The 26,918-nt window shown below is 46.3% G+C and overlaps 9 protein-coding genes across 9 annotated transcripts; 4 read left to right on the top strand and 5 right to left on the bottom strand.

The window, feature by feature from the left end:
- Positions 1-688: 688 nt before the first annotated feature.
- GGS25DRAFT_523701 (NAD(P)-binding protein) lies at positions 689-1,780 on the bottom strand (the record flags this gene model as incomplete). The annotated part of the gene is made up of 3 exons (XM_049264475.1): positions 689-909; positions 977-1,598; positions 1,658-1,780. 3 exons carry the CDS (start codon positions 1,778-1,780, stop codon positions 689-691), a joined length of 966 nt encoding a protein of 321 aa, XP_049114694.1.
- A 2,811-nt stretch (positions 1,781-4,591) lies between these two features.
- Positions 4,592-5,786, bottom strand: GGS25DRAFT_499227 (uncharacterized protein). The gene is made up of 2 exons (XM_049261759.1): positions 5,161-5,786; positions 4,592-5,106 (listed from the first exon to the last, which is right to left on the bottom strand). The coding sequence occupies exons 1-2, from the start codon at positions 5,455-5,457 to the stop codon at positions 4,846-4,848; spliced, it is 558 nt and encodes a 185-aa protein (XP_049114693.1). The 5' UTR covers positions 5,458-5,786; the 3' UTR covers positions 4,592-4,845.
- Positions 5,787-6,296: 510 nt separating this feature from the next.
- On the bottom strand, positions 6,297-8,573 carry GGS25DRAFT_499226 (cysteine desulfurase). The gene is made up of 2 exons (XM_049261758.1): positions 7,343-8,573; positions 6,297-7,142 (listed from the first exon to the last, which is right to left on the bottom strand). Exons 1-2 carry the CDS (start codon positions 8,450-8,452, stop codon positions 6,720-6,722), a joined length of 1,533 nt encoding a protein of 510 aa, XP_049114692.1. The 5' UTR covers positions 8,453-8,573; the 3' UTR covers positions 6,297-6,719.
- Positions 8,574-9,425: 852 nt separating this feature from the next.
- GGS25DRAFT_499223 (BAR-domain-containing protein) lies at positions 9,426-11,608 on the top strand. The gene is made up of 2 exons (XM_049261757.1): positions 9,426-9,716; positions 9,789-11,608. Exons 1-2 carry the CDS (start codon positions 9,681-9,683, stop codon positions 11,088-11,090), a joined length of 1,338 nt encoding a protein of 445 aa, XP_049114691.1. The 5' UTR covers positions 9,426-9,680; the 3' UTR covers positions 11,091-11,608.
- A 1,537-nt stretch (positions 11,609-13,145) lies between these two features.
- Positions 13,146-13,514, top strand: GGS25DRAFT_499221 (uncharacterized protein). The gene has a single exon (XM_049261756.1). The coding sequence runs from the start codon at positions 13,300-13,302 to the stop codon at positions 13,507-13,509; it is 210 nt and encodes a 69-aa protein (XP_049114690.1). The 5' UTR covers positions 13,146-13,299; the 3' UTR covers positions 13,510-13,514.
- Positions 13,515-15,296: 1,782 nt separating this feature from the next.
- On the top strand, positions 15,297-15,903 carry GGS25DRAFT_523696 (uncharacterized protein; the record flags this gene model as incomplete). Its single annotated transcript, XM_049264474.1, has 2 exons — positions 15,297-15,435; positions 15,503-15,903. 2 exons carry the CDS (start codon positions 15,297-15,299, stop codon positions 15,901-15,903), a joined length of 540 nt encoding a protein of 179 aa, XP_049114689.1.
- Positions 15,904-17,187: 1,284 nt separating this feature from the next.
- On the top strand, positions 17,188-20,215 carry GGS25DRAFT_499215 (subtilisin-like protein). Its single transcript, XM_049261755.1, has 7 exons — positions 17,188-18,002; positions 18,059-18,574; positions 18,647-18,665; positions 18,741-18,931; positions 19,056-19,561; positions 19,663-20,108; positions 20,163-20,215. The coding sequence occupies exons 1-6, from the start codon at positions 17,542-17,544 to the stop codon at positions 19,860-19,862; spliced, it is 1,893 nt and encodes a 630-aa protein (XP_049114688.1). The 5' UTR covers positions 17,188-17,541; the 3' UTR covers positions 19,863-20,108; positions 20,163-20,215.
- Positions 20,216-20,885: 670 nt separating this feature from the next.
- GGS25DRAFT_370096 (t-SNARE) lies at positions 20,886-22,585 on the bottom strand. Its single transcript, XM_049258177.1, has 4 exons — positions 22,555-22,585; positions 22,116-22,469; positions 21,548-22,039; positions 20,886-21,419 (listed from the first exon to the last, which is right to left on the bottom strand). The coding sequence occupies exons 2-4, from the start codon at positions 22,200-22,202 to the stop codon at positions 21,063-21,065; spliced, it is 936 nt and encodes a 311-aa protein (XP_049114687.1). The 5' UTR covers positions 22,203-22,469; positions 22,555-22,585; the 3' UTR covers positions 20,886-21,062.
- Positions 22,586-24,027: 1,442 nt separating this feature from the next.
- GGS25DRAFT_499204 (Brix-domain-containing protein) lies at positions 24,028-25,419 on the bottom strand. The gene is made up of 3 exons (XM_049261754.1): positions 25,140-25,419; positions 24,508-25,084; positions 24,028-24,451 (listed from the first exon to the last, which is right to left on the bottom strand). Exons 1-3 carry the CDS (start codon positions 25,143-25,145, stop codon positions 24,138-24,140), a joined length of 897 nt encoding a protein of 298 aa, XP_049114686.1. The 5' UTR covers positions 25,146-25,419; the 3' UTR covers positions 24,028-24,137.
- Between the last annotated feature and the right edge of the window lie 1,499 nt (positions 25,420-26,918).

Genomic DNA, 26,918 nt, shown 5'->3' with positions numbered 1-26,918 from the left:
AAAACCCTACGAGTGCAACGTATTTTTCTATTGGTTTGGATTACATCACGATATTATATCCTACATAGGTAACAGGGAATTATTCATGTAGAATTTCTCGTTAAACATGTAAACAATCTTGTATAGGAGGACATGTGTCAAATTTGGTCTTGGTACCAACCTACTGCATTACATGTCTGGCTGGCAGACAGGCAGACAGGCAGACAGGCAGACAGTAGGTAGTAGATGAATAGGTAGGCACCCTAAACAATATAGATATTCTAATGCAGGTATACATACAAGTAAATAGAAATAAAGATTCGCGCAGCCAGAAGATAAAATAAAATAAAATAGGGGGTAAAGAAATAACATCGAACAACACCTGTTTTTTTTTGGTCTCCCGCTCCCACTCCCACTCTCACAGCGCCTCAATACATGTAAGATAGATAGATGGGTAGGTAATTGTATGCAAACTTTTGTTAAAACAGATGAGCTATTCGGCCTCCCTTGCAAGGCTGTTGGAATCGAAGCAGTAAACCGGTCGACGACAGCCTCCGAGCAGAAGTTTACGTGGAAAGATCCAGACTTAGGTAGGTATGTAGGTATGTTTAGGGCCAGCCCTCGATATCTACCTACCAACCAACCAACCAGGGCGGGCAGGCTACTAGGGTTAGGTGGCTGTTCGTTCGTTCGTTCCTCCATGATAGTGTCACAGCACTGGCCCCCAGATCTCGCATAACCACTGGCGGAAAGTCATCGGTTGTACGTCCACCATATCGTTAAGATTCGCATCTCCAAAGGTATATCGGCCGTTCGCTGTCTGTAGAAGGTGCTGCATCGTGAACCATTTAGCTTGGTCCCCATTCTGCTCGTAGTAGCGAAGCCACTGTTCTATTTCCTCATATGGCCTCGAGATCACATTTAGCGGGACTATGAAAGCGTTAGCCAAGGGGATTCTCAATGAGGATTGTAATAATCTTTCTCTTATTTAACTCACCTCCTCGCACCTCGCTGCAAATCTCTTGAAGTCTGTGGGTTGTGAGACGGGTGCCACGCATCCTGAGCTCTCGAGGCCAGGAATCGATGCCTAATTCGACGGCCGCGGCAACGAATCGTGCTACATCGACTGCCGATGTCATGACAACATGTACTGGACGGCCCTGGGGGTTCGTTTCCGGGATCTCCGCAATCCCTCGGCCCAAGTCTATCATGTAGTCGCCTTGGTTCTGAATCCGGCAAGTCATGCCCATGTTGCATGCTTGGAGGCCGCCAGGGGCAAACCGCTCGTAGAAAATGCCGCATGAGAAGACGGCGTACTTCATTGCATTCTGTCTCGATTGTGACCAATGTCGAAGCTGCTCCAAGGCTGCCGAAGAGCAGTTGTCGAACGGATCATGCTCTGCGGCTGGTCTGTGATCCAAGTCGCCCTCGAACTCTGAAGGCACGAAGCAACGTACATTAGCGCGCCTAGCTGCGTCAATGAGGTTTAGCTGCTCTGCGCCAGATATGGTCGATATCACGAGGTCAACGCCCCGAAGCGTAAACTCGAGGTGCTCAAGGCTGGCATAATCGACTACGGCTACTTGACAATCGAAATTGGCTTCGAATTCGGGATGCTCCTATTGTCAGGTCAGCCAGGCTTCGGTACAGTTCGAGGGGTTGTCCTAGGTCTAGTTACTCTTGTCGAAAGTACGAGTAGGGCATGAGCACTGTGTGATAGTTCTTGAGTAAGAAGGGAGGCGAAACCTCCAGCACCTGCGATTGCGATCCGCATCATCGCTGTCGATGATTTTCTGCCCATGGTTAATAATGTTAATGGGTCGGTGGTTCCTTAAATCTTAGGTCGAAGACTAAGTTGTGCCGCTTTCGTTTGGAGGTCGTTCGTCAACCCCTTATCATGGGATAAAAACCTCACACTGGTACTTCGTAGATGCTACAAGAAAGGTACGCGAATATATTAATATCGGACATATGTTGGTGAGGCAGCCCCTGGTAGTAACGATCTAACTGGCTGGCAGCTAGAAGGACGTCTGGTGTCACTCAAATATCTGAAACTTCGTGGTAATAAATAGCCGAGGGGACAAGTCGAACTTCCAAGCGGTTATGTTTCTTAGATGGAGGATGCTGAAATATCGGAGAAAGAACGACAGATGATGTTCACGAGGTGAAGCATACCACCGTAACCGTCCAAATGACACACCCAGGTCGTGGGATGATGACCTCTGGACAAGTGGGCCTTGGTACGAATAGACTATGGGACTTGGATTATGAGGGCATGTTACGCGGATATGGGTCACCTAAGCCGATTCCTTAGATTGGGCTTCAGCGGCACCGACGGGTTTTGCTCTAGTTCATAGTAACAGTGAAGTGCATCCCCAGCAGGGATTTGCGAGCTCCTCCTGCAAGACCCTTGAGCAAAGCCGTACGAAGGTTTGAATTTTGAATCCAGTGAGAATCTGTAGCCCATCGAGATCGAGGTAGTGGTCAGTGCTGCCTAGAAGAGTGAAGATATCGACCCGTATAATGTAGAATAGGTATATGACTGTTTCATCTTGGGATAGATTTTATCATCCCAGGGGAAGTAGATAGGTATAGGTACCTATGTATGTAGTAGTCAGTCCACCATAAAAGCTCCCTGAGTCTATTACAGAATTACTGCATAATGCTCCACAATCAGGGCTGCATTCTGTGGTCTCAGGAACGGCCCTGCGTAATTGGGTGTGTAGGTACACAAGACGCCTTCGGTGAGCCTTACCTGGGACATGTTTCGCACCAATAGCTTCCTACCTGGTTCGATAACACAAATAGCTCGTAATCGTAGCTAATAAACTGTAGCCAACCATTTTAAGAATGGATACGTGCCTAGGTAGATCTCTTGGAAATAGCACGAGGTTATATCCATTGCTATGTCATATAGGGAAAGGCCACATGCCCTTAGTAGCGTTGATGGATAGGGAGACCTATGCAGCGGTACGGCAGGGCCGCCAGAGGACATGCCCTTAGCTATTCCTAGCGCATATCATGATAAAATCAACTGGCTGATATACCACTCTGCATGGTCAAAGGGATAGTGTATGCGGTCAGGTAGTACATCACTTAGAACAATCCGAGAAACAAGTGCTACACTTCTCACCGAGGGTAATTTCTCCGGGAGTGGATTTGAAGGCATACGATGAGAGACACCTATAATAGATCTAGAAGAAAGGAGAAGTAAAATACGGACACACCATAAGTCGGCTCACCAGTACCTAACTAGGAATAAAAAGGGCATTGTCAAGTACCTAATACGTATGTAGATACCTCCATAAGTAGGGTCGGTAAGTAGGTAGATAGAGGCTATTGGTCGCGAGCCAATAAGTAGTATTCCGGTTGGCTACTACTTATTACCTACCCAGGTAGGATTTCTTCTTCTTCTTCTTCTTTGTTTTGGAAATATTTAAGAATAATAATAAGTTGGGGGCGAGTGATTGGTACGGAGTGAAGCTTGTCGTGCATGAGGAAATGGGCCTACTCCTACATCGTGGTCAGCCCTGATGACTTAGGAGCCTGGTATTTTCTGCGGCTCTATGCTAAATTGAGGTTGATTCTGAGTGAGTTTGGGGGCTAAAATTGATTTTGAATAGCACTACTATGGGGGCCCGCACGGATCAGGTTTAGGGTAAGGCGGCTCCACAACTAACTTTGGAAAGATAAGGCCAAATCTCCAGGGCTCACAGGGCTTAGGTTAGTCTTAGTCCAGCCCCCCCAGGCCGAATTTCAGGGGTGCTCCACAAGCGGCCAGAAAGTCTAAAAGAGAGGGGGGCACCTACTCATCTCCCGTGCTATATGTGCTATAATGTATGGAATTCTTAACAGACTTCTACCTGTACCACCTACATACATATGTACATCAATATACTGCCATGGATGTGTACTACAGTAACCTAGTATGTAGTACCTACTCTGTACTAGGCTAGGTGATAGGTAGTACATCGTTTAACCACCACTCATACATAAGACTGCGTCATCTACCATTTTACGCTTCAATTTCCTTTGAAAATCTTTATGTATTATTCCTTACTTCGTACCTTGCTCGGTCAGGTTAAGTAACAAATAGAAACACTTGAAACATCCATACTAGAGCCTCAATCGGTCTATCCGACATTCATTTTGCCAATAAGCGCAATCTCACCTTGCTACTGGACAAGTACCTGTCTCCACTAGTGTACGTTCGATGTTTGTAAGTTAGGCAAGTGTATCAAGGTAAGACTCACATGGTGAATTTAAAGTGATCGCCTTGATCGGGACGGTGATGCCGGGTTCAGAACCTCATGTGGGAGAAGACGACGTCCTAGATCGATGTCTACCTAAGTTAGGCAAGTACGCAATCGTCAGTCACTCGATCATATACATACATGTACGGTCCCCTTTCAGTGGGACATCTCGTGACAGATTCTACCTAATGTCCTAGGTAGGGTAGGCTAGATAGTCACGACAAGTATCTACTATGTACAGAATACTCGAAACTTGAATGTTTCTTACATTTTATCGAAGCTTAAAAGGGGTGAGGAAATCTCACATGCAGCAATACATCGTCTCCACTAAATAGTTAATTCATAGTTGACTAATATCATTCGGCTTGCGCAACTGCGTATTATTCTCTCTACGTACATATTACGTCATTTTCCGTCGCCGATATCTTTCATCACTGAGCATGTGAAAAGCATACAGGTATTTTGGTTGAAAGAGGTTTTATTGTAGGTATAAATGAATGTACCAAACATCCACCAACCAAACCATCATTTTTATTAAGTCTTAGGGGTATCATAATGTCGTTCCACTGCCCACCACCCTAGTGCTTTGGGTGCAGTGCGTTATTGAAGGTGTTTACGCCTTGTGCGAAGCAGCGGCCTCAGCATCCGCCGCCTTCACGATATCCACCTCCGCTCCACGCTGTGTCGTTTTCCCGGCATCGTGCTGATCTTGATAGCTCGATTGCGCGGCCTTGTTGCCGGTTATACCGGCAAAGGCTCCACCGACCGTACCAGTGACACGATCAGATATTCCGCTCACGTAGTCATTGACTTGACCCTTAGCTTCTTGCTGTCGTCCTTCTTCGTTTTGTTGACGACCAGCAGCTTTTATAGACTATAAGATATTAGTCGTGTCTTCCTGAAAATGATTTTACTATAGTTGACTCACCTCAATGCCTGTGACTCCTCCTACAAACTCCTTAGCTGAACCAATTGTCTGGTTGTATGAGCCAGCGGTCCGGTCAGGGTTATCCTTGGTGACGGCGCCAGAGGATGAAGCAGTGAAGCCTGGGCCTTTGATAGTGGCTTGGGATGCATCGTACTCAGCATCAGCCTTGTTCTGCTTGGCCTGGCCTTGTGCCTTGTCACCAGTGCTTCCAGTTACACTGCCAAAGGCATTCTGAACAGTTCCGGTTGCAGAGTCGATGACAGACTTGAGGGTAGAAGTGTTATCGTTGGTAGACATGTTGATATGTTGGTGTGGTAGTAGATTTGATATAAAGTAGGTTGGTTTAATTACTTTGATGCTTTTGAGTATGATAATTGAGATTGTATTGTGAATGTAAAGAAGAAAAGAAGAATGAAGAGGATGTATACTGCATTTTATAACTGAGCTGGATTGGGTGGATTTGGTTGGAATTGCGTATGGAAGGTGAAAGGCAAAGTTAGAAACGCGCAATAAAACAAGCTACCGCAAAGGTGACAATGATGATGCCAATGATGCTATCCATATCCATATTTCAAAGGGCAATCTCTTAATCTCGATGTAAGTGACTATGGCGTTTGCTCTCGGTCGTACAAGGGTGGAGAAAATATTACGCTTTTAGGAAATGACGACGTCATTCAATGGGGCAGCAGATTGATTTCGTTGATGTCATTTGTTTGCATTAAAGCTACCCTAGGTACTACTAGTAGTAGCACTAGAGGCCTTTCCTTCTTTCAAGCCACTTGCGCTCCTAACATTGAACAGGTTTGTAAAATTGAGCCTATTAGTTACTACATAGAAACCGGCCAACTTTGCCGCTGAGTACCTTATGTACCTACGTACCTATCTCTGGAGGAACGTTGATGAGACTTCTGTTCGCTTCCACAATGACGTACGTCAGGCTACCTACTAGTAGTACGCCACCTTAAGAAATTTACGAGGATACCTACTATGTGTAGTAAGGTAAATATATTTCATGATGCCTTCAGCCCTATCATGGTATAGATGTACGTAAGAAGTACACATCTATAACCTTGAGTTTTACGTGGTAGGGTTAACATCGAAATACCTGCCTATGCACCTAAGTAGGAACATACGACTTCGAAGTTGAATCAAACATACCCGGACACCACACGATAAAAAGAACTCCCTAGGCACTCGATATCTCAACAGACGCCTGTTACACATGAATTCATATTTATCATCGTTCATTTTCATTGGTATCAAAAAGACATGTTCGTCTCCGCGTTTTCCGTTAATCCCCCCTAAAGTAATCGCACAACCTAAGCAACCGAGACCGGACCTATGTATACTCGCAACGAGCGGCGAGGTAAACGACATGCCGAACCTACCTAACTCCTAAAGTACAGGTAAGACACTATTGCCTTCCATTCCATATCCACTGCAAAGTGATTGTAAGTTTCATGAATCCACCAGCTTGGTTGTACGTCCTACATATGCTCAACGCAAGTGTTGTAAGCACACCAAGAAAACATTATGTGATCTTCGAAGCATGCCAAACTTTAATGCTGGCTCCATTCGATTGTATTCAAATCGACACCTTCCTGCACAAGTTCCCATAGGGGACTTAATTCGCGTAGGAAAGTGACACGTTCCTGAACGGCCTTGAGAACGTAATCAATTTCCTGCTCCGTAGTAAATCGGCCAATACCGAATCTGATACTACTGTGTGCGCTCTCATCACTGTTGCCTAGTGCTCTCAAGACGTAGCTTGGCTCCAGGGAGGCTGAGGTACAAGCGCTACCAGATGATAACGCAATGTCCTTGAGGGCCATGAGGAGGGACTCTCCTTCAACATACGCAAAGGAAACGTTGACACATCCAGGGTAGAAGCTGTTGGGGGCGCCGTTTTGAGTGGTATGCTCCAAGGCTAGAAGCCCTTTCAGGAGTCTATCAGATAGCGACTTGATACGCTTTGAATCGTACTATGAGATATCATTAGTCCTGAAGATTTCCACAAACATGAATTGTTTTTTTTGGAAAGGAATAAGCAACAATCAGACGCGTGAGCTGTGTCTCAACAGAATGATTCCGGTCAAGGAATTCAGCAAGCCATGCATGTGTAAAAGCAGTTCATCAGGTTGCTGGGGAAATGTGGGAAGATAAAACAAAAATCAAGGCTTACTTCAAGTTCTTCCTTTGCAATACGGCAGGCCTCTCCAAATCCTACAACTAATGGTGGAGCAAGTGTACCGCTACGTAGGCCTCGTTCCTGACCACCGCCACTGATAATAGGCTCCAGTCTGACTCGTGGCCGTCTTCGGACATAACAGGCACCGATGCCTTTAGGACCATAGATCTTATGGGATGAAATTGACATCAAGTCAATGTTCATCGCGTTGACATCGAGAGGTATCTTGCCAACCGCCTGCGCACCGTCTGTGTGGAAGAAAACCTTATTCTCTCGACAGATTTTGCCAATCTCTGCAATGGGCTGGATGACACCAATCTCATTGTTCACGGCCATGATACTAACGAGTGCAGTTTCTGGTTTGATTGCATCCTTGAGCTGCTGTAGATCCACTAAGCCATCGGATTGGACCGGAAGGTATGTAACTTCATATCCATCGTCAGAAAGGTGTCGGCAGCTATCGAGGACGCATTTATGCTCCGTTTGGGTTGTGATGATATGCTTCTTCTTGCCCGATCGTCCGAAAAATCTGGCAACGCCCTTAATGCTCATGTTATTGCTCTCTGTTGCGCCACTCGTGAATATGATTTCCTTCGAATCTGCACCAATCAGTTTGGCAATATGTTCACGCGCATCTTCTACAGCCTTTTCACTTTCCCAGCCGTATGCGTGTGTTCGCGAATGGGGGTTGCCGTAGATTCCAACGAAGAATGGCAACATGGCATCTAGAACTCTGGGGTCGACTGGTGTCGTAGCCTGCATATCAAGATAGATAGGACGCTGGCCTTCTCCCATAATGGTGGCCTCTTTGAGCACTTCTGTCATGGGGCTGACAGCAGCATTTGCAGTATTGGAGCCTGGCATAACGAGTTCGCCTTTCTCATTCATGAAGTCATTCTTGTCAAGCTTAATAGCTGTCTCAACGTTCACTTGCGCATTGTCTCGCTTCGTCTCTGATACATAACTTCTCCGAGACACTTGCGCGGCCGTTGCAGCGGCGACTCTCGAGGTAGAGGGAATCACTCGGCGAGAAGATGATGTGAAGGATTGCTTTAGACTAAGGCGCGAAGCCTGTCTTAATGCTGAAGCTGCCGCATTCGCCATAATGGCGTCGGCAAAATATTAAAGGGAGTATGAGGCGAAAAAGTAATTGGAAGGAAAAAAAAGTTTTTGAAAGAGAGGTGGTTTGATGGCGAATATCAAGTTGATAAAATGGATCACTTAATTACTAAAAAAGTCGCAAAAACAGAATCCGAAGCTCGGTTAACAAAGCTCGGGCTCGGACATATCAAAATGGAGATTGGGGAAGGGATAAACTATTATGCGGGGAAGTAGTTTAGTACCTATCAATCCTCAATCCTAGTGTAGATATGACGCCTGCCCCTCGTCAGCTGAGATGACGTTAGTGGGCTCCTACCCTGCTTCTTGGCATTGGACGTAACACAGGGAAGCTTCCCACACTTGCGGCAATTCGGATTCAGAACAGTAAAGGTGATACGGATACTCGGATGTCTGGCAAGCTAGCTACTGTTATACATGAATTGTGTAACTAAACTAACCAAAGGCAGGGGGGGAAAGGGAATAAAAAGCAACATGTACCGTACATATAGTGACTATACAGTACATGCCCTAGTACAGTATGAAGGGCATATTTTTTTTTATTTTTTTTTAAAAATTCATTGATGATTCAGGTTTACCTATCTATCATATATCCAACAAATGCATTACTTGATTCTTACCTTTTTATTTCTGATAAACTGTCAATGACTTCATATTCCAATCTACTAACCTGGAAATCACAAATCAACTCTACTGTCCCCTACCTAGTACCTAGCAGGAGATATACTAAGCCACAGAAGTTGACGGATCTTCCGCAAAGCTGACCTCAGCACTGCCACAACGACGTCGACGCCTACAATTAAACATTATCTCCAGTGCCAGTGCCAGTAACTACATACTTACTGCCTGCCTACCCACCTAACCTAACCTACTTTGCTTTACTTCTCCCTATTGTACTACCACTACCACTACCACTACCACTACCACTACCACTACCACTACCACTACCACTACCACTACCACTACCACTACCACTACCACTTACACTACAACATCTTTCTTGACTACAAGATTCACATCTTAAATCCACTTAACGGTTTATTTAGATATACTTGTTCATCAGAGTGCGTCGGGTCTTTGCACTCGTGTATGCGAAATATTTCCTACCCAAAATCAATAGGTACCCCTCATACAGGCCTCCTCGTACAGGCCTCCTCCAACCGATATTGTGAGCCATTACGGCTAGGTTAGATCCTTCTAAATTTGCTAAGCGATGAGCTTCCGAGGCTTCCAGAAGAGCGTCGTTCGCGTAAGTAGCAATGCGCCTTAGCTTAAAAGGATAATAAGATATCCCAGCTTACCATTACCTCTTCACGCATAGGCGCCGCAACATTTTAGGGTCAAATTCAACATCGGAGAGCAATCGAAGGACCCTGTATTTATCGATGCAGAGCGACGCTTCCACGAGCTCGAGGTCGAAACCAAGCGCCTTCACGATGAAAGCAAAAAGTACTTTGATGCCATCAACGGCATGCTCAATCACCAGATTGAGTTCAGCAAAGTCATGACAGAAATCTACAAACCCATATCGGGTCGCATGTCTGATCCCGATTCTATAGAGGTTCAAGAGAACCCCGAAGGCATCCGTGCCTGTGAAGAGTACGAATCCGTCGTTAAAGACTTGCAAGAGTCGCTCAAGCCTGAGCTTGAGATGATTGATTCGCGCGTCATCCGCCCCGCGAATGAGCTACTTGATGTACTCAAGATTATTCGAAAAACCGCGACGAAGCGCGAGCACAAGAAACTGGACTACGACCGCCACAATGCGACCCTCAAGAAGCTGCAGGACAAGAAGGAGAAGAGCGCGAAGGACGAGAAGGCTATATGGAAGGCCGAGACCGACGTGGAGCAGTCTACCCAGGAGTTTAACTACTTTAACGACTTGCTAAAGGACGAACTGCCCAAGTTGTTCACCCTCGAGCGCCAGTTTATTAAGCCGCTATTTCAGTCCTTCTATTACATGCAGTTAAACATATTCTATACTCTTCATGAGAAAATGCAACACTGCGATATCGGATACTTCGACCTAACACTCGACGTAGAGGAGGCTTTCATAAGAAAGCGCGCAGATATCCAAGAACAAACTGAAAAGCTAAGCATCGTTCGATTCAAGACAAGTGGCCAGAAGAAGCCACCACCCAAGTATGGAAATAAGCCAGCGGCAATCGAAGCCGGCCCCAAACCTGCTGGGTTGCTCACCGCGGCCTCACCCACTCCAAGCCCGTCAACCGCAAAATTCGGTCAACAGTCGCCATCATCAGATGCCGTAGAGAATCCGCCGCCGCCGTATTCCGCGATGTCGTCTGCTACAAAATCACCGCTATCGCCAACGTTTGGTAACCACGTTTCACCGGCATTAGCGGCCGTTGTAGCTGGCAAATCAAAACCTCCTCCACCGCCAAAGCCGAAACCCCTCCGGTTATCCGGTGCACCCGCCGTAGAGACTGCCACAGCATTGTACGACTATTCGGCTCAAGCGGAAGGCGATATTAGTTTCAGGGCGGGGGACGTCATAGAAATAGTGACAAGGACACAGAACGATAATGAATGGTGGATCGGCAAGTGTAACGGAAAGCAGGGCCAATTTCCCGGTACGTATCTAGTCGGTCAAGAACCGGGATAAGCTTAAGCTAACGGCTACATCATAGGAAACTATGTGAGAATAGGGTAGAGACCTAATCTCAGATTAATACATGGCTGTGGATGATTCAATTCTAATTTTGTTCATCGGGGAAAAGGTGCTTGCTTGGCAGGGGCTGAACAGGAAAGGGGCATAGGCATATGGTGGCAAAGTTTGGTCAGAGGCGTCAGGTATCCCAGGACTTGGGTTTAATCCTTTTGATGATACAAGGCTTTCAAGCCTTAACCTGCCAGAGGAAGATCATGCAGTACATTCGAGAATAGGCGAACTTGTGGTAATCAGTTAGGTGGGCAGGTCAATAAATCTCATCGCTAACACTCTTGAGCATCTGAGCCCCTGAACTTACAAGCTCCCCACCTCATTACAAATAGAACTTCTTTTTGAATGTGAACAGGTAGCATGGTATCACTACGACTATAATTCAAGTACTTTTAGTTGAAAGCCTAGAGGGTCGACTGATAACAAGAGATTAACGTGAAGAAAGACACCTGGAAACAATTGGCCTACGAGTTTGGACGTAACGGCATTTGGGTTCGGGCCGTGGGTGAATAAAGGTAGCATGAAAGTATATTGCGATTACTAGCCATATTTTAGGCGCTACGTAGTATTTTCCTTGGGCCGGATTCATTAGCAAACGATAGTTAAAGGGGTGGTTTTCCATGAGGTAAATACCTGGTGGCTGCATTTTTCAAGGACTAACTTAGGACGACCTCGCACTTCTAATTGCGAATGCGGTTCCTATACCATTCACGCTACCAACCATAACACCGCAGATCAAGCCCATGATAATAGCCCGGGTGTAACTTGGTCGTTGCGTCGGCTTCGTTATATTCTCTTCGTCCGCTTTGCCGAGGAATATCCAAGCGGATGAGTTGGAGGATTTGCGGTCAGTCATGATGGACTAAGGTGTGTGCTCATGGAATAGGGGGCAGAGAAGGTAGAAAGAGAATACAAAGTGTATTATGAAAGAGTCGGAATTAAATAGGACCAGACGAGGTTGAAACGAGAGCTTCAACTTCATGAATGAGATCTATACATGCGATATATCCTGCTTCAAGCCACCACACTTATTCTTCCAAAATACCTAGGTATCTACCCTTCCACGGCAAGTCTAATGGCCAGGTCCAATCAGCCGAGAATGTGACGAAAGGATCGTAATTTTCGAAGCAATTGCTAATTGTCAAGTCTCCCAAGGAAATATACCAAGGAATCCCCGAAGTTTGTGTGTCTGATATGGAGGATGCCTATACCCAGCAAACTGCGGTACATACCCTGTACAGTCTCAAGTCGTATCAACACGGCTAGCCCAGGAGCCGCAAACCTTTTGATGAACCGCATGACAGATCGGATCCTTCCCGATTATCATATATTTAGGATAGGGTGAATACCTACAGGCTGGGTAGCCTATGATATCAACTCCTTTCCGCACGTAAAGACTCTATTTAGACTTAATCACAACGAATATTCAGTTGGTCATCGGTAACCCGAACTGCTTTAAAGCGGTGGCTACCTATGTCACCAACAACTCCCTGGCCCAAACTCCTCAAATCCACTCTCTCCCGCACCCTCATACTCACCGACCGCATACTCGTCCAGCGCATCCGCACCCGCATCACCTCCCACTGCACCTTTTTGGACTTCACGCCAGACCAGGAGCCGATCCTACGACGCATCATCATACCCCTACTACTCCACGACCCCGACCCCGACCCCGACCCCATATCCCAACACCACCACCACCTCCTCCTCCTCCTCCGCACCAGCACCACCGTCTCCTGGATCTGGGCCAACGTCCTCGTCCTCGAAACCTACCACGCCGCCCTCTCCACCACCTTCGTCGCCATCCTCCGCCTCGACGCACCCGAGGACGGACTGGCCGCCCCTCTTCGGCAACCCTGGTCAGGCATACACGGTGGGGAGGTTCTGGGGGGTGGGGGGTTCTGGCGCCGTCTCGCGACGCCGACGTTTGCGTGGTGGTCGCGCCTCCTATTGCTACATCTCTTGGGGATGGAGACGGGCTCGGGCTCGGGGGCGGGGGCGGGGTTGGGGGTTGGGAGGGCGGCGGTTGTGTTCGGGGTGTTCCTCCTCTCGGGCCTCGCGCACGCAAGTGGTGGCGTGGGCTTTGGGACAGGGGGATGGCGGGCGCGATGTGGTGTTCTTCTGTGCGAATTCTGTGGTGGTTGGGGTGGAGATGGTGGTTTCGGAGTTGGTGAGGAAGAATACTACTATTAGATGTGAGGTTCTGATGAAGGTTGTTAAAGATCAGAGGGTAAGGATTGTGGGAAGGGGGTTGGGCTTCGTGTGGGTGTTTGCGTGGTTTTTCTGGGTCACGCCTAGGTGGGTGTACGCGAAGACCCTGTGTTGGTCGTTGAGGCAGGCGTTGCTGCGATCTGGTGCTTGAGTAGGTCAGACATTGTATTTGCTTAGACAATCAACTACGAGTCTCAACTTTATTGTCTAGAAAGTATATCTATGTAGGCGCTGAAGTAGGTCGCTAAGAAACTTGGGATATTCATTCAAAGCGACTGCAGCACTAAACTTATTCGTTTCAGAATAGAGGATTAGAATATCTTCTATGTAACTCGATAGAATTAGTTGTTATATTTGAATAATTCATATACCTAATCAATAAAAGTCGCGTTATGATGAAACAGAAAACTTTTCACACACTGGAAACGTTTGCTATGCGTACCCAGTAAATAGGGGGGAGGCAGAAGACAGTTTTTGAAAGCCTAGGTAGCCTACATGATTTGTATGAGAAGTTTAAACCTACTAGGTTAGGTATATTATTTGATTAGCCACCAAGACGATTCATACAATTAACTAGACGAGTAGATCAAGATGAACTATACCATACTCAAATGGCGTTAGGTAATTCATTTTTGCGGCTCAGTTCCGACTCCTGCTGTGCGCTTGGTATTCCTTTACCATCGTCGCCGACAGGATCCTCAAGTGTTGGCAAGAAATCGTCAACGTTGACCAATAAGATAATTCATTTACAAGGTGTGTTCGACCTACAGTGTTTATTGGTCTCCTAACAGGCCGATCTTTTGAAGGTAAATAGGCAAAACCGTTCCTTATTTGCAATACCGATATCTGCGAGCGTAGTGGTATATATAAGAAGGGGTGTCCTTGATTGAGCCTACAAGAGAAGTTCTAGAAATGTAGGAAAAATCGTCGAGTCAACTCCTCCTTGAAAGAAAAGCTACCCTGGCATGCCGCCCCGATCTCCGTAGCAAACTGCGGCTCTGCGGCGTCGAGGATTATAAACCCCCGTGTGTATATCTTACGTACGTAGCTATTATTACTATTTAGAATATAGGACAATGCACAGTGTACCTAGATTGAAGATTGTTGAATATACCTAACTAGCAGTAAAGAGGAAAGAAAGCTGATAAATTTTCATACTTAAACAACTATAACATCATACGCCACAGTATGATAGCAGGGCCATGTAGCTCTAGAAACATATCAGTTCACCAGAAGAGTCTTATTCTAGAACCATATAGAAGTATGAGAGTAGGCCGAAATGCCATGTCAACTCTTGACCTGAAGCGAACTGAACCCAAAGGGTCTCACGTGGGTTGGAGTACGGCTTGGGCAAGTCTTGAGGAAGAGAATTAAGCATAAAAGGAAGGTGCTTGGAGAATGTTGATCTTCTAAACACCATGATTCCAGATCTCGAGAGGGAGTCTCGGATAGGAAGATGACCGAACAAAAACCAGAGAGGCAGTAGCTCATTCCTGGGGCTAACCTCAAATTATAAGATAGAAATATAATCGACGCATAGGAGTCTCTCATCTAAAGCACATGTCAGCCTCAATGGGAAGAGATTTTCATGGCCTTACCAAGTCGTAGGAAGCAGCCCCGGCAAGTTTGTTCATCGAGGTGGAAATAATGGGTCGATAGCTAAGAATAGGGGCTAAAGTGGGTGTGATCGAATTAAGTACCCGGGTAGCGAAGTTCAGTCTCCTGAGACCTAGATGACGAGAAGTAAACTTATTGAGTAGATAGGTGATATAAAAATGATCTTCGTCGCGTTTTCTAGATTTGAGACTTTGATATCAGCAAGCACGACGAAAGCAGCAAGAGAACGCAGTTTGCTTCTATCCCGATAACAGCTTCTCAAAACACCACCATCAACCTCCATCGACCTACCCCTTAATCCTCTTTCACATCCTCTTAAAGATGCGCTGCTCTGTCATCGGCGCTTCGGTCATTGCCGCCCTGGCTTTTATACCAGGCACCAGCACCGGCTATATTCATGGCCCTCGGCGCCAGTGCCGTAACAGCAACGGCTATGACATCAGGCCTCACATCTGGACTGGTATCGGGTTCCATAGGTGCTTCCATAGGTACCGCTGTGGCCTGTTCCAGGGATGGTTGTTGTAAAGATCGCGACCGTCGGCGCCGGGCAGCATTTACGCATGCCATGAAGATGGCCCGAGAGATCTCGGCGCAGCTGGACACGCGCGACAACAAGATCCCCGGACCTCCTCCGGCTCCCCCGGGCATCCCCAAGCACAACTGGGATGACTGTTACAACGACGCTCTGAACGCCAATATCACAGTCAATGGTCCAATCAAGGACAACCACATCGTAGTCGATGGACTACCGCCAACCTGCATGGTGCTGAGCACCGTTCTGGACGGCAAGGTAGATGGCGGTCCTATCCCTATTCCTTGCGACTCGGCTTGTATTGAATACACCGGCATGACCGCCAATGACTATGAGAATATCCGTCTCGTCGTCAACACACAGATATTAAACAAAGGAAAGAATGGAGGCTTATAATGGACCATGACTTCAGGAGCGGCAATCCATCGTTAAGGTCGATGTGATGATAGCGAGGATTTTGAAAAGGAAGATGTGTTTTATGTTGATTAGGATTGGAAGTTTCGGAATTCCAACAGAATTTTGGTCTTTAAGGAGTTGAATGGTCTATGAACCAGATACATAGTTACCTAACCTCAGTCTTGCAGTCAGCTATAACAAGCCTACTTACCTAACTAACTACCCACCTATGCTACTTTGATCCTATAGTGGCTGAGACTGCAACTTATATTGTCTGCCTGAAGTCTAGGCACTAGGCAGGTAGGAAAGTTATTAATAGTTGAAGATGTGTGATGCTGGATGACACAATGCGGCTGAGAATCCTATCATTCTAGTAAGTTGAGGAATTGATATTTGGCTGCCTGTTGAATGATCTGGGTTAGTTGTAGTTAGTAGAGTGATACATTTATAGCATCAATGACATACATACAAGTTCAAAGTTGTATAGGGCTACATTAGCTTAGTTAGGTAGGACCTGGTTAGGCATCGAATGATATTCCTATGCACGATTTTATACGTGCCTACGCTAGGTAGTACTACTACTAACTAGTAGTATGCGCGTAGTCCCTAATTCCCACATATGTAGTTGGTAGGTAGGTCATACTAATACATAGTACTAGGTAATAGACTCATAGGTGCCGTTCACCCCGCTAGGAATGCTGATCATTGGTCTTAATTGTCATGATCAACGTTGCTTAATTTTATCTGGCAACACTAACTCTCCTTGAATGATAAGAACTGGCCAATGATCATCCGTCTAACTCCGTGATAGGTAGGTGGAAGGTACTACCGAACAAGGTACCAGGTATGAGCTGCATGTTTAGTACCCACATAGTACTGGGTATAGGTAAGTCACCGTAAGTGCCAGGGAGTAATCACAGATTCCTTGGTATCTGATGCTTGAATACACCTACTCCTTCCAACAACAAATTCAGAACATATGAGACAGCTACAAACTTAAGGTTATTCAAATAAATAAGTAAATTTTTTTTTAAAAAATATATATTATATTGTAATGTATGTAATAATGAAGTAGAGTACTGGTTTTTGAATGAGAATTTAAGAAAGAATCGGTGATCTACATCAAGCCCACGGGGTTACGGGTGAATAAACTAAATTCGAAACAATGGTCTTGGAATAATAATAGCTGGAGGCAGGTACTATGTAGGTAATCGACACTTATACATACGATTATCCCCTGTCTTGACCTTCCTTTATATGGACTGATTAGTACGGGGTACAGTAGGTACATTGTACATAGTACTTTCCTTATAGAAGTGTGTACATGACATGACATACATATAAGTTGTAGGTATTTGTATATAAAAACAAATAAAAAAAAAACAAGCAAATATCTCCCATGCACAAGAGCTATCACCCCCGGGAGACCTGCCCCTTCCAGAATTGACAACATTGAAATGATACCACCACAATAGGTATTCGTACCCGAAACCACACCTATCGGGCGTATTTCTAGGAGTACAGATAGTCCTGGAGCCGCTCTTCCCAGCCCTTCGAGCGCGATTCTGAATCCCTCCCTAACCAAGATTTTTATAATTTCCATTATAGATACCTAGGTATTAGTTAGGTAAGGGCACAATGAGGTCTTATACTCTTATTTGCGCGGCCATTGCGCTGCTACAAGCCGCAGTCGAGGGCAAAGATGTCGTTGTCGAATCGCTGCCGACGGTGCCAACGGGCTGGAGAAAACTCAGGAACGCGGACTCGAACCAGGTTGTTAAGCTACGCATCGCGCTTGAACAACCCAACTTGGCCGAATTCGAGAGAACTCTTTATGACATATCCACCCCCCAGCATGCCTTATACGGCCGTCACTTGTCGCGTGACCAGGTCAAGGAGATGATGAAGCCGAGGGACGAATCTACTGCTGCCGTGCTGGATTGGCTCAAAGAGTCTGGAATCCCTTCGTCTAACATCCAAAATACCGGCGAATGGATTAATTTCCGAACCACCGTGTCCAAGGCGGCAGACATGTTGAACACCAACTTCCAAGTATACAATCATGTCGGTACACAAGCTGAGCGAGTACGAACACTTCAGTATGTATCACCCCGTTTCCGTTGGGCAAGGCATCGCAATTCACTAACCCAGATAGCTATTCCGTGCCCGAGGAAGTGCGGTCTCATATCACCATGATCCAGCCGACGACAAGGTTCGGCCAGATCCGGCCACAGGCAATCGAAATCCACGAGATTATCATCCAGGAAGAGATTGAGAATTACATCGGAATCGCGGCAGCCATCCCTACACAAGAGCTCGACACGGCCTTCTGTAACTCCACCATTACTCCTGAATGCCTGAGGGCACTGTACAACCTGGGTGACACGACCGCGGATCCAAGCGTCCAAACAATTCTTGGCGTCAGCGGTTTCTTGGAGGAGTACGCCAAGCATGATGCCTTGGATCAGTTCCTTGAGCAATTCGCGCCGTACGCCCTAGCTCAGAATTTCACCACCGTTTCTGTCAATGGTGGTTTGGATAAACAGAATGACACCGTCGACGATGACGTCGAGGCCAACCTAGATATCCAATACGCGAGCTCGTTGGGCTTCAACACGGAGGTCCGATACTATTCTAATGGTGGCCGTGGTCCACTAATTCCTGATCTTGAGTAAGCCAGCCCCCCCTTTATCCTTTTGTCTTAACCCCTTTACGAGTTACCAATTAACTAATTCTCCCAAAGCCAACCAGACCCAGAAGAAGTGAGTAGATGAAATGACCCGGGGGGTTTTTTTTATTTTTTTAGGAAACTCACTTATTAATCGCGTCTTCTCCAGGGACAAAATGAACCATACCTCGAGTACTTCACCTATCTCCTTGATCTGCCCGATGAGGAGCTCCCGCATACTCTGACTACGTCCTACGGCGAGGACGAGCAATCAGTCCCCAAGGCGTACGTCGAGAAAGTATGCACCATGATCGGGCAGCTAGGCGCTCGCGGCGTTTCTGTTCTCTTTAGTTCCGGAGAGTGAGTTTTGTTTTTTCTTTGTTTCTTCTTCTTTCCCTCAACTTATACTTATACCATGCGGATGCCCATCTGAAATTGCACAAGATACCTACTTGTTTACTTACTAACTTACCTCGTCCTTCAGCACCGGCCCTGGCAGCGCTTGCCAGACTAATGACGGCAAGAACACCACACGGCTCCTCCCCATCTTCCCCGCCGCCTGCCCGTACGTGACATCGGTCGGCGGCACGGTCGGAGTCGAGCCCGAGGCCGCCGTCTCCTTCTCGTCGGGCGGGTTCTCGGACGTGTTCCCGGCCCCGGAGTACCAGAAGCCGGCCGTGTCCGCGTATCTCGCCGGCATAGGAAGCACCTTCGAGAACCTGTACAACCCATCCGGACGCGGTTTCCCCGACGTCGCCGCCCAAGGGCGAAACTTTAGTGTAGTTTCCCAGGGCCGCGTCATCAAGGTCGGCGGCACCTCGGCGTCCGCGCCCACCTTCGCCGCTATCGTCAGTCTGCTCAACAACGCCCGCATCAAGGCCGGCGAGAAGCCGCTGGGATTCTTGAACCCCTGGTTGTATAGCGTTGCAGCCGACGGCGGGCTTACGGATATTGTGGATGGAGGTAGCACGGGATGCACCGGTCGAGATAGTATGTCTTCCCCCTTCTCTTATGAACATTTTACACATTGGTCTTCTCAGCTTTCATCTTTCGTTCCCTCCCAGCACCAACGCTAACATATGTCTCTCTAGTCTACAGCGGCCTCCCCGCCCCTTTCGTCCCCGGCGCGGGATGGAACGCGACCGAGGGATGGGACCCCGTTACGGGCCTCGGCACCCCGCTGTTCGATAAACTACTAGAGAAGGCCGCGCCTGGCGTTAAGCTCTTGAGCCTCAAGGCCAAGGCTTCAGCTAAGGCTTCGGCCAAGGCTCCGTCCAAGGCTTCGGCTTAGACTGTTGCATGCAGCCTACTTCCAAGGTTCGGAAGGAAGAAAGAACCCCCTAAAACAGAAACAAAAGCGAAAAGGTATACTAGTTTTTTGGTTAGCCACCCACCACTGATAGGCTTTTTGCGAACTTGGTATATGGTTACTTGGTGTATGTTATAAAGAAGTTCTTATATAGGTACATTTTTGAATACCTCCTCATGTATCTATGTAGTATGTAGTGAAATGGTAAAAAAAAACTCAGATTCTCATCTTAATGTTGTTAGTTAGTTCCAATGTCAGATTTCACGTAAGATACCCACCTACATACTATTGATCTTGTAACCATGTCGTACGTCATTATAATAATCCCAAGACACATGCTTCGGTAATTAATTACGTGATGAGAAAGAAGATTGGATAATTACATTTAGTAGTTGCCTAAAAAGTTGATATACCCTAGGTAAGAAAACAGCGCTTGACTAGGAGTATTAGCAATAGTAGGTACTACTAGACAGAGAGCCCCTTTTTATGATATACCACCTACCTACCTAGGCAAGTATTTGCCAAACTGACCACGGCAATACCTACATATGTAGGTAGTCAAGAAGCCTGGCTTCAACATACCTATAGAGCATCATGTGAAACACGGAACGAATTAAGTGATTATTTTTAGAAAAAAAAAAAATAGAATATAGTCATACGAATTGGTTAACGGGCCTACGTAAATCTACCTATTTACAAATTACCACCAGCCCGCATAGGTCAAGTCAACTCATAGACCATCACCCTGATCTGAAAAGATCCAAGTGTAGAAAAAAAGAAGAAAAAAAAGAACCTGCTGCCCAAAGCCGGCAGATAATACTTGCGTGAACCCTATGCATAGGTACAGTAGTAGGTACCTAGGTAATAAAGAAAAACAATGCAATTAAGGGACACCCACCTCCCACACCCCCTCCCTCCTCATACAGTACTGGATGCCGAAGACTTCGCCGCCTATACATATGTATACCTAGGTAGATTATCGGCCAGCAAGTCAGGAATTAACGTCTCATATCATCTACCAAGATCCGCCTCCGCATGATCTATTAACTTTTTACCCCCCCTCCTGTTCCGAGTTCCAAGTTTCGAGTGTTTAAAGGGTGGATGTCGTCTCGGTTATAAGGCCAGTAAAGACGTCAACTGACAAACAAAATATAACCACACATGAATATTTCGAGTCCGAATTTATTGGCTCTTGTTGAAGGCTCCGTTAGAAGCCGCAACACCAACACCGACACCGACAGCAATGGCAATGATGAGGATGACGATGAGAAGGCACCACCACTTCCACTTGCGGCGGTTGCGAGCGTGGTTAATTCCTTTCTGCACGTGCGTGTTACCCTCATCAATATACTTGGTCGTGTTCTCAGCATTTTGCTCTGCTGCCTGGACCATAGGCTCTTGCTGTTCTACCAGTATAGCAAGATCTTGGAACATTGCTGCTAATTCTATAAGTGTGCGCTCGATGCGCTGCAATTCGTTGTGTCGTGCGCGAACAGCGCCAAGAACCGAAGAGGCTTGGCCAGTGCGGTTCGTCCGGAGCTGCGTTCGGTTGTCAGCATTTATTCTGCGGTGAGAATAACTACGAGAAGAGAGAAAAGAACGCAATGAAAGAAACGACAGGGACGTTTCTGAAAAGGAAATGGGAGCGAATGACAAAAAAAACATACTGCAGTCTGGAAAACACCTTCATTTCCCCAATCGGCTTCGGTCGCTTGTTGAACCTCAGATTCGGTAGCTTCGGGGTTGACAATACGATACTGTCGGGCGATTTGGTCGCGATACCGCTGACTGAAGGAAGCTTCTTCCTGTTGATAAGCGTGTAGCTCACGCTCAAACTCGGACTTGATGGTGTTGACTTGACGTTCCTTCACGTTGCGGCCGGCGTCGGTTGTTCTGTTCGCATCATTTGCCAGAAACTTGAGTTGATCGCGGATACCAGCGTTCAATGTTTGAGTGTCAGCAACAACACCTTCAAGCTGTTGGGATGCTGCACCGCCGTCGGCCTCAGCTAGGGCGCGCTGATGAAGAGATGCGATGGCTCGGACATTGTTCGTCAATGTACCAATCTCATTTCGTAGAAATTGAATGCGACCGAGAAAATCTTGTTGCGACAGAGTGTCCGAAACAGGCTGTGGGGGGTAGTTCTGTAGCTCATGATCCTATTTACGACGATGATTAGATTATATCGGTATACGTTGATACAATGTTGATGAAATAATTTGCAATGTCGCTTACCTGTCCATTGTCATAATGGTTACCATAACCACCCTCAGCCGATGGGCCTTGTTGGTATGGATTGTTTTGATACTGGCCGTAAGACATGACGATGAATTTACAGCTTTGACCCTCTCAACCGTGCCGAAATCCAAAATCGTAATAGATTTATGGTCTCGGTGTAAAATGTCGGGGCGGGAGACGGCTTGATAGGCCGAATACAATGCCCAGTTGGATGATAAAGTGATGTGAAGAAAAGAATGAGAATTGGAGAGAGGGAAACAAATCAGTTAATTTTCAGCTACCTCAAGCTTGTTTTGCCTGCTTTGGTCTGATCTTTTGCAGTTGCTGTTAGTGCTGTTAGTGCTGTTAGTGCTGTTAGTGCTGTTAGTGTGCTGTTTTTATTTATATATACCCTACAACACCTAAATAATTAGCGTGACAGGGCCTTACTACTTACAAGGTAGTATGTTCCTTTCTGGGGGGGAGGGTTTTTTTTTAAAACAGGGTCTTCTGCTCCAATCAACTTTCAATAAGTTTGTCTTTGTTTGACGATCGGCGGGGATGAACAGATCGATATTGAGAATTACAATTTTAAAAATGCAATGCAATATTCAATAAATCAATAAAACAATGTACTAACCAGGTAATGTACCTAGGTCCTATAGGTATGGATTGAATAAAAAATGCGAATGAAAAATTCATGGGAACTTGAAACTTTCTTATTCAAGTCTTAACATGCGATTCTGGTCCTTAAGCCAATCAAATCTTTTCATACTTCATATATACCTCAAGACTTTCTCATGATGTATATAGCATGGATGATGGATGGATGATGCTGAACTATGTACGACTGGGTGGTGGCTTGGACAAAGAGCGAGTCTGAGCGACATTCGCCCACCCGGTTAAGGTACCTAAATACCCTAAATAACCTACATATGTATTACCCACACAGACATGGAGATGGCACTAAAAATAAACACAGCCCCCGCTGTCACCCCCCCCCTATGGGGGTTTAGCCGTAAGGCGTCGCCTGCAACTTAATGGCGGCGAATTTGTAGCGTCAGCCTCAGGGGCTGTGAACATTGAATCTTTGGAATTCAATGTTTATAGCCCCCAGTACAATGCCCTTACTATGTACATATATCTATAAGGTCCGAGACTTCCGCATCTGTTTTCTTTCTTAGACGATTCCATGGGTCAGAGTATTCATTTTATGCGACAACAGCTTATGTTATGCTATGTAGCTGCTGCTCGTTTGGCCATCACATGAGTTTCCTGAGTACTAACATACATCGCTCGTATGTAGTAACTTGCTGGCATATGCTGCTGCCTACCTGTACTAGGTATGTATGTCGGACTTGATGCAAGTATGCATGTGAAGAATGGTTGAAGAACTTATGTTGTCATTGTTTCACTATATCATTCATCCGTTCATACGCCTTTTTGTTGGTGTAGAATTTCATCTCAAGCCGCCAACTACATCATATTAACATACCAACATGCTACAGAGACAACGTCTAGTTCTCCCCATATATCATGCTATTTAATCCTGCTACTAGCGCACGCGAGCTGTCTGTCTCTCGATGTCGGCTAGCCGTATGAATCGCTCAAGACTATCGTAGACATAATTTTCTTTGCTAGAAGTCAGATCTCTTTGAGAGCTGTGCGTAGTAGACCGACGATGTATTAGGATATGAGACTGTAAAAACTTCAGGATGGCGTCGTCGTGCGTTATAAGTTGATACCGCGCTGGCTTGGGGGTTGTAAAGCGACGACCGAGACCGTTATCATTCGCTTGGCACATACCCCTTCCCGAGCCTCCGCAACATGGATTCGTCGCCCACATCTGTACTGAACCTACTCGTCCATGAACTGTTCTATTTATTGAGTGGCCGTTATATGAACACGCTGCTAGAAGACAGCTACATACTCATCTGGAGGTTTGCCTGGATCCGAATGGAGGTGCACCATTCTCCATGGCGCCATGTATTCGTCTGAGGCCGTAGAACATGCTTCAAAAGTACCCAGGTTTGTAGGGGCTCAAAGGTAGTCCTTCTTGCGGCTAGTCCTTGTGTACTGATTCAAATGCCACTCGACGTCGCCATCTTTGTTCTCCAACGTACCACTTCGGATCTCGAAAACCTTCATCGTCATTCGGGGACCAACTTCGGACAACTCAACGCTATCGTATCCGGTCCTTACGAAAACATGATGTCGCACTTCGATCGAATCTTCTATGTTTTTAAATGTAACTATGCGACTCCCGAGCTTGTCCTTAGTTGTGAGGGGCTCACGGGGTGGGAATATATGCTTCAAAATCTTAACGACTCTCTCACCAAGACGAGAAGTAAAGCCTAGAAGTCTCAAGCTTAGCAAAGGTAACTCGAGTGCATGTGGGACACGAACTTACCGTCGAATATCAAGTGTGGGTACGACTCGCTAACGGTTCCTCGAATGCTGTTAGGGATATCATGACGCAACACGACGTTGTGCAGAGAAAACGATATTGTTGGCCCATGGGGGAAGTGGGACAACGTCAACGCTGTTGGAACACCACGATGCTCATGGAGAAGAAGCAAGTCGCTAAGACCACCGGCCTGTGCTGATCTGACGAGGTCTGGGAGGATTAAATTCCCGCGATTCAGTCGGATGGCAGTGGGGAGCAACAGTCGAATTTCCTTGGCGAATGCTGACAAGCGAGCGGATGGGTCTCTTGAGGTGGTAACGAGAACTCGAGGATCAACTATCCCAGAAAGCTGTGAATATTCATCGTCGAGATCTAATTCTTCGTTTGTGCTTCGCTCGGGTCGCGATTCATCAAATTGAAAGTCTTTCCTTAAGTCCTTATCATTTGCGATAGATGGATCTAAAGGCCTGCCGGTGGCTAAAGATGCTCTAAGTTTTGCCCTTTTTTCACTGATTTCTGAGTCGCGCAATAGTAAAGCCCTCCTATACAGATAGTCACGGCGTTGACGTGCTTGTTTACGCTGTAGAAACTTTGTGTTAGCAGGTAAACAATACTAAGCCTAGAGGCCAACCTACAATCATGGTTATTCTTGGTAAGGTAGGCTGTTTGAAAAGAGATTATAACTTAAACAGTTGCATATACAGATCTTGTAGTTTATACAGCAATGTTAAGTGTTGACAGTGCGTATTAAAAAGATATATGTTCTTCTCTTAAAGACCTGGAGAAGGATAAAGAAAGTTGCGAATCGACGAAGTTCAAATGTTCAATGTTGAACTTTCGCATCAGAGAAAATTTGGAGTCGGAGGCTACTAGGTATCAAGCTCCGATAGTGCATAGAAAAAGAAAAGGTGGGTACATGGAATGTTTGGCCCAGGTGTTTGGGACCCACCATCCCGCGTGCTAGAACATTGAAGTGAGCATGACTACGTACCTATTGAACTTAGGTACCAGGGTAGCACCTGTGTATGTACTAGCACGTAGATTTCTGTCCGCCACACTATGTAGAAGTAAAAGTTAGTTAACTACAAAAGTTTAACTACATTGTACAAGCGCGAAAGTTATCGCAATCTCAGAAATCTACACCTCAGGATTCCACAATGTGATCACATCCTTTTTTATTTCCCTCCTTATCACCCCCTCCATAATTTAACAACAAACATCTCTGCGCCTATCGAGGCAGCGACAAAGAGACATTAACTCAAGCTTACTTACACCTGGTGTGTCACTATTATTTATAAGGTACTACTGGCGCCATATCCACCCTATTTGTATACATAGTCCTTGTGCTCTTTTTTTCTTTTCTTTTTTCTTCGTATTTTACATTCTGTAATATTCGCATTTCACTATGCCCTTCTCCTAGAAGCAATTCCATGAATCTCCCTTCTAACCTATTAATATCTTCTATTCAACTCTTGACTGAGCTCACATTACAAGAAGTAGAACAGCTAATCAACTGGCTTAGCTCATCGAAACCTCACCGAAATAGAAATAAAAACATTAGGTAGAAAGCAACTATCCCCTTCCGAACTCGGCTGTCCTAGCCGGTCGACGGCACTACGATGGAAGGCGCTTTTACTCACGTCGGAAATCACCTGGTGTCTGATTCTGCCGCCGCTATTAATGCTGGCGACGACGATTTATCTACCCTGGATCCTGACGAGAGCCTCCTCTACGGTAAATATAGCGGCCGCGGTGGTCTGGGCGGCGCAAGGAGACGAAACGACGACGACGATAATGAGACCGAGACTTTTGACGATGACGATACCGAGAGCTTGGCAAGTGTCTCTGTTGGACTTCTGGGGGGTTTGAACCTCAAGGCCCCCGAGGAGGACAAGAAACTACCCCCACATGCATGCGCGTAGGTTTATAAGTTTTTGAGGCTGTTGGTTAATTAGACTTCTAACGTGTCCCGTAGCTATTGTGGTATCCATTCCCCAGGATCAGTTGTGAAGTGTCTTGCTTGCAACAAGTGGTTCTGCAGTGCCAGAGGGAATGCGAGCTCGTCGCATATCGTCAACCATCTCGTTCGTGCTCGACACAAGGAAGTCCAACTTCACCCTCAATCCACGCTTGGCGATACGACCCTCGAGTGTTATAACTGCGGTACGAAAAATGTTTTCTTGCTTGGATTCATCCCTGCGAAGTCCGATACCGTTGTTGTGCTCCTATGCCGCCAGCCCTGTGCTGCCACGCCCTCTTCCAAAGACATGAGTTGGGATACCTCCAGGTGGCAGCCCTTGATCGAGGACCGTGGATTCTTACCATGGCTCGTGTCACCACCAAGCGACAACGAACAGCTTCGCGCCCGGCACTTAACTCCCCCCATGATTGCTAAATTGGAGGAAATGTGGAAA

The sequence above is a fragment of the Hypoxylon fragiforme genome (assembly GCF_022984875.1).
Source record: "Hypoxylon fragiforme strain CBS 206.31 chromosome Unknown GGS25scaffold_7, whole genome shotgun sequence".
NCBI classification, from domain to species: Eukaryota; Fungi; Ascomycota; class Sordariomycetes; order Xylariales; family Hypoxylaceae; genus Hypoxylon; species Hypoxylon fragiforme.
This window is presented reverse-complemented; position numbering and strand designations above follow the sequence as displayed.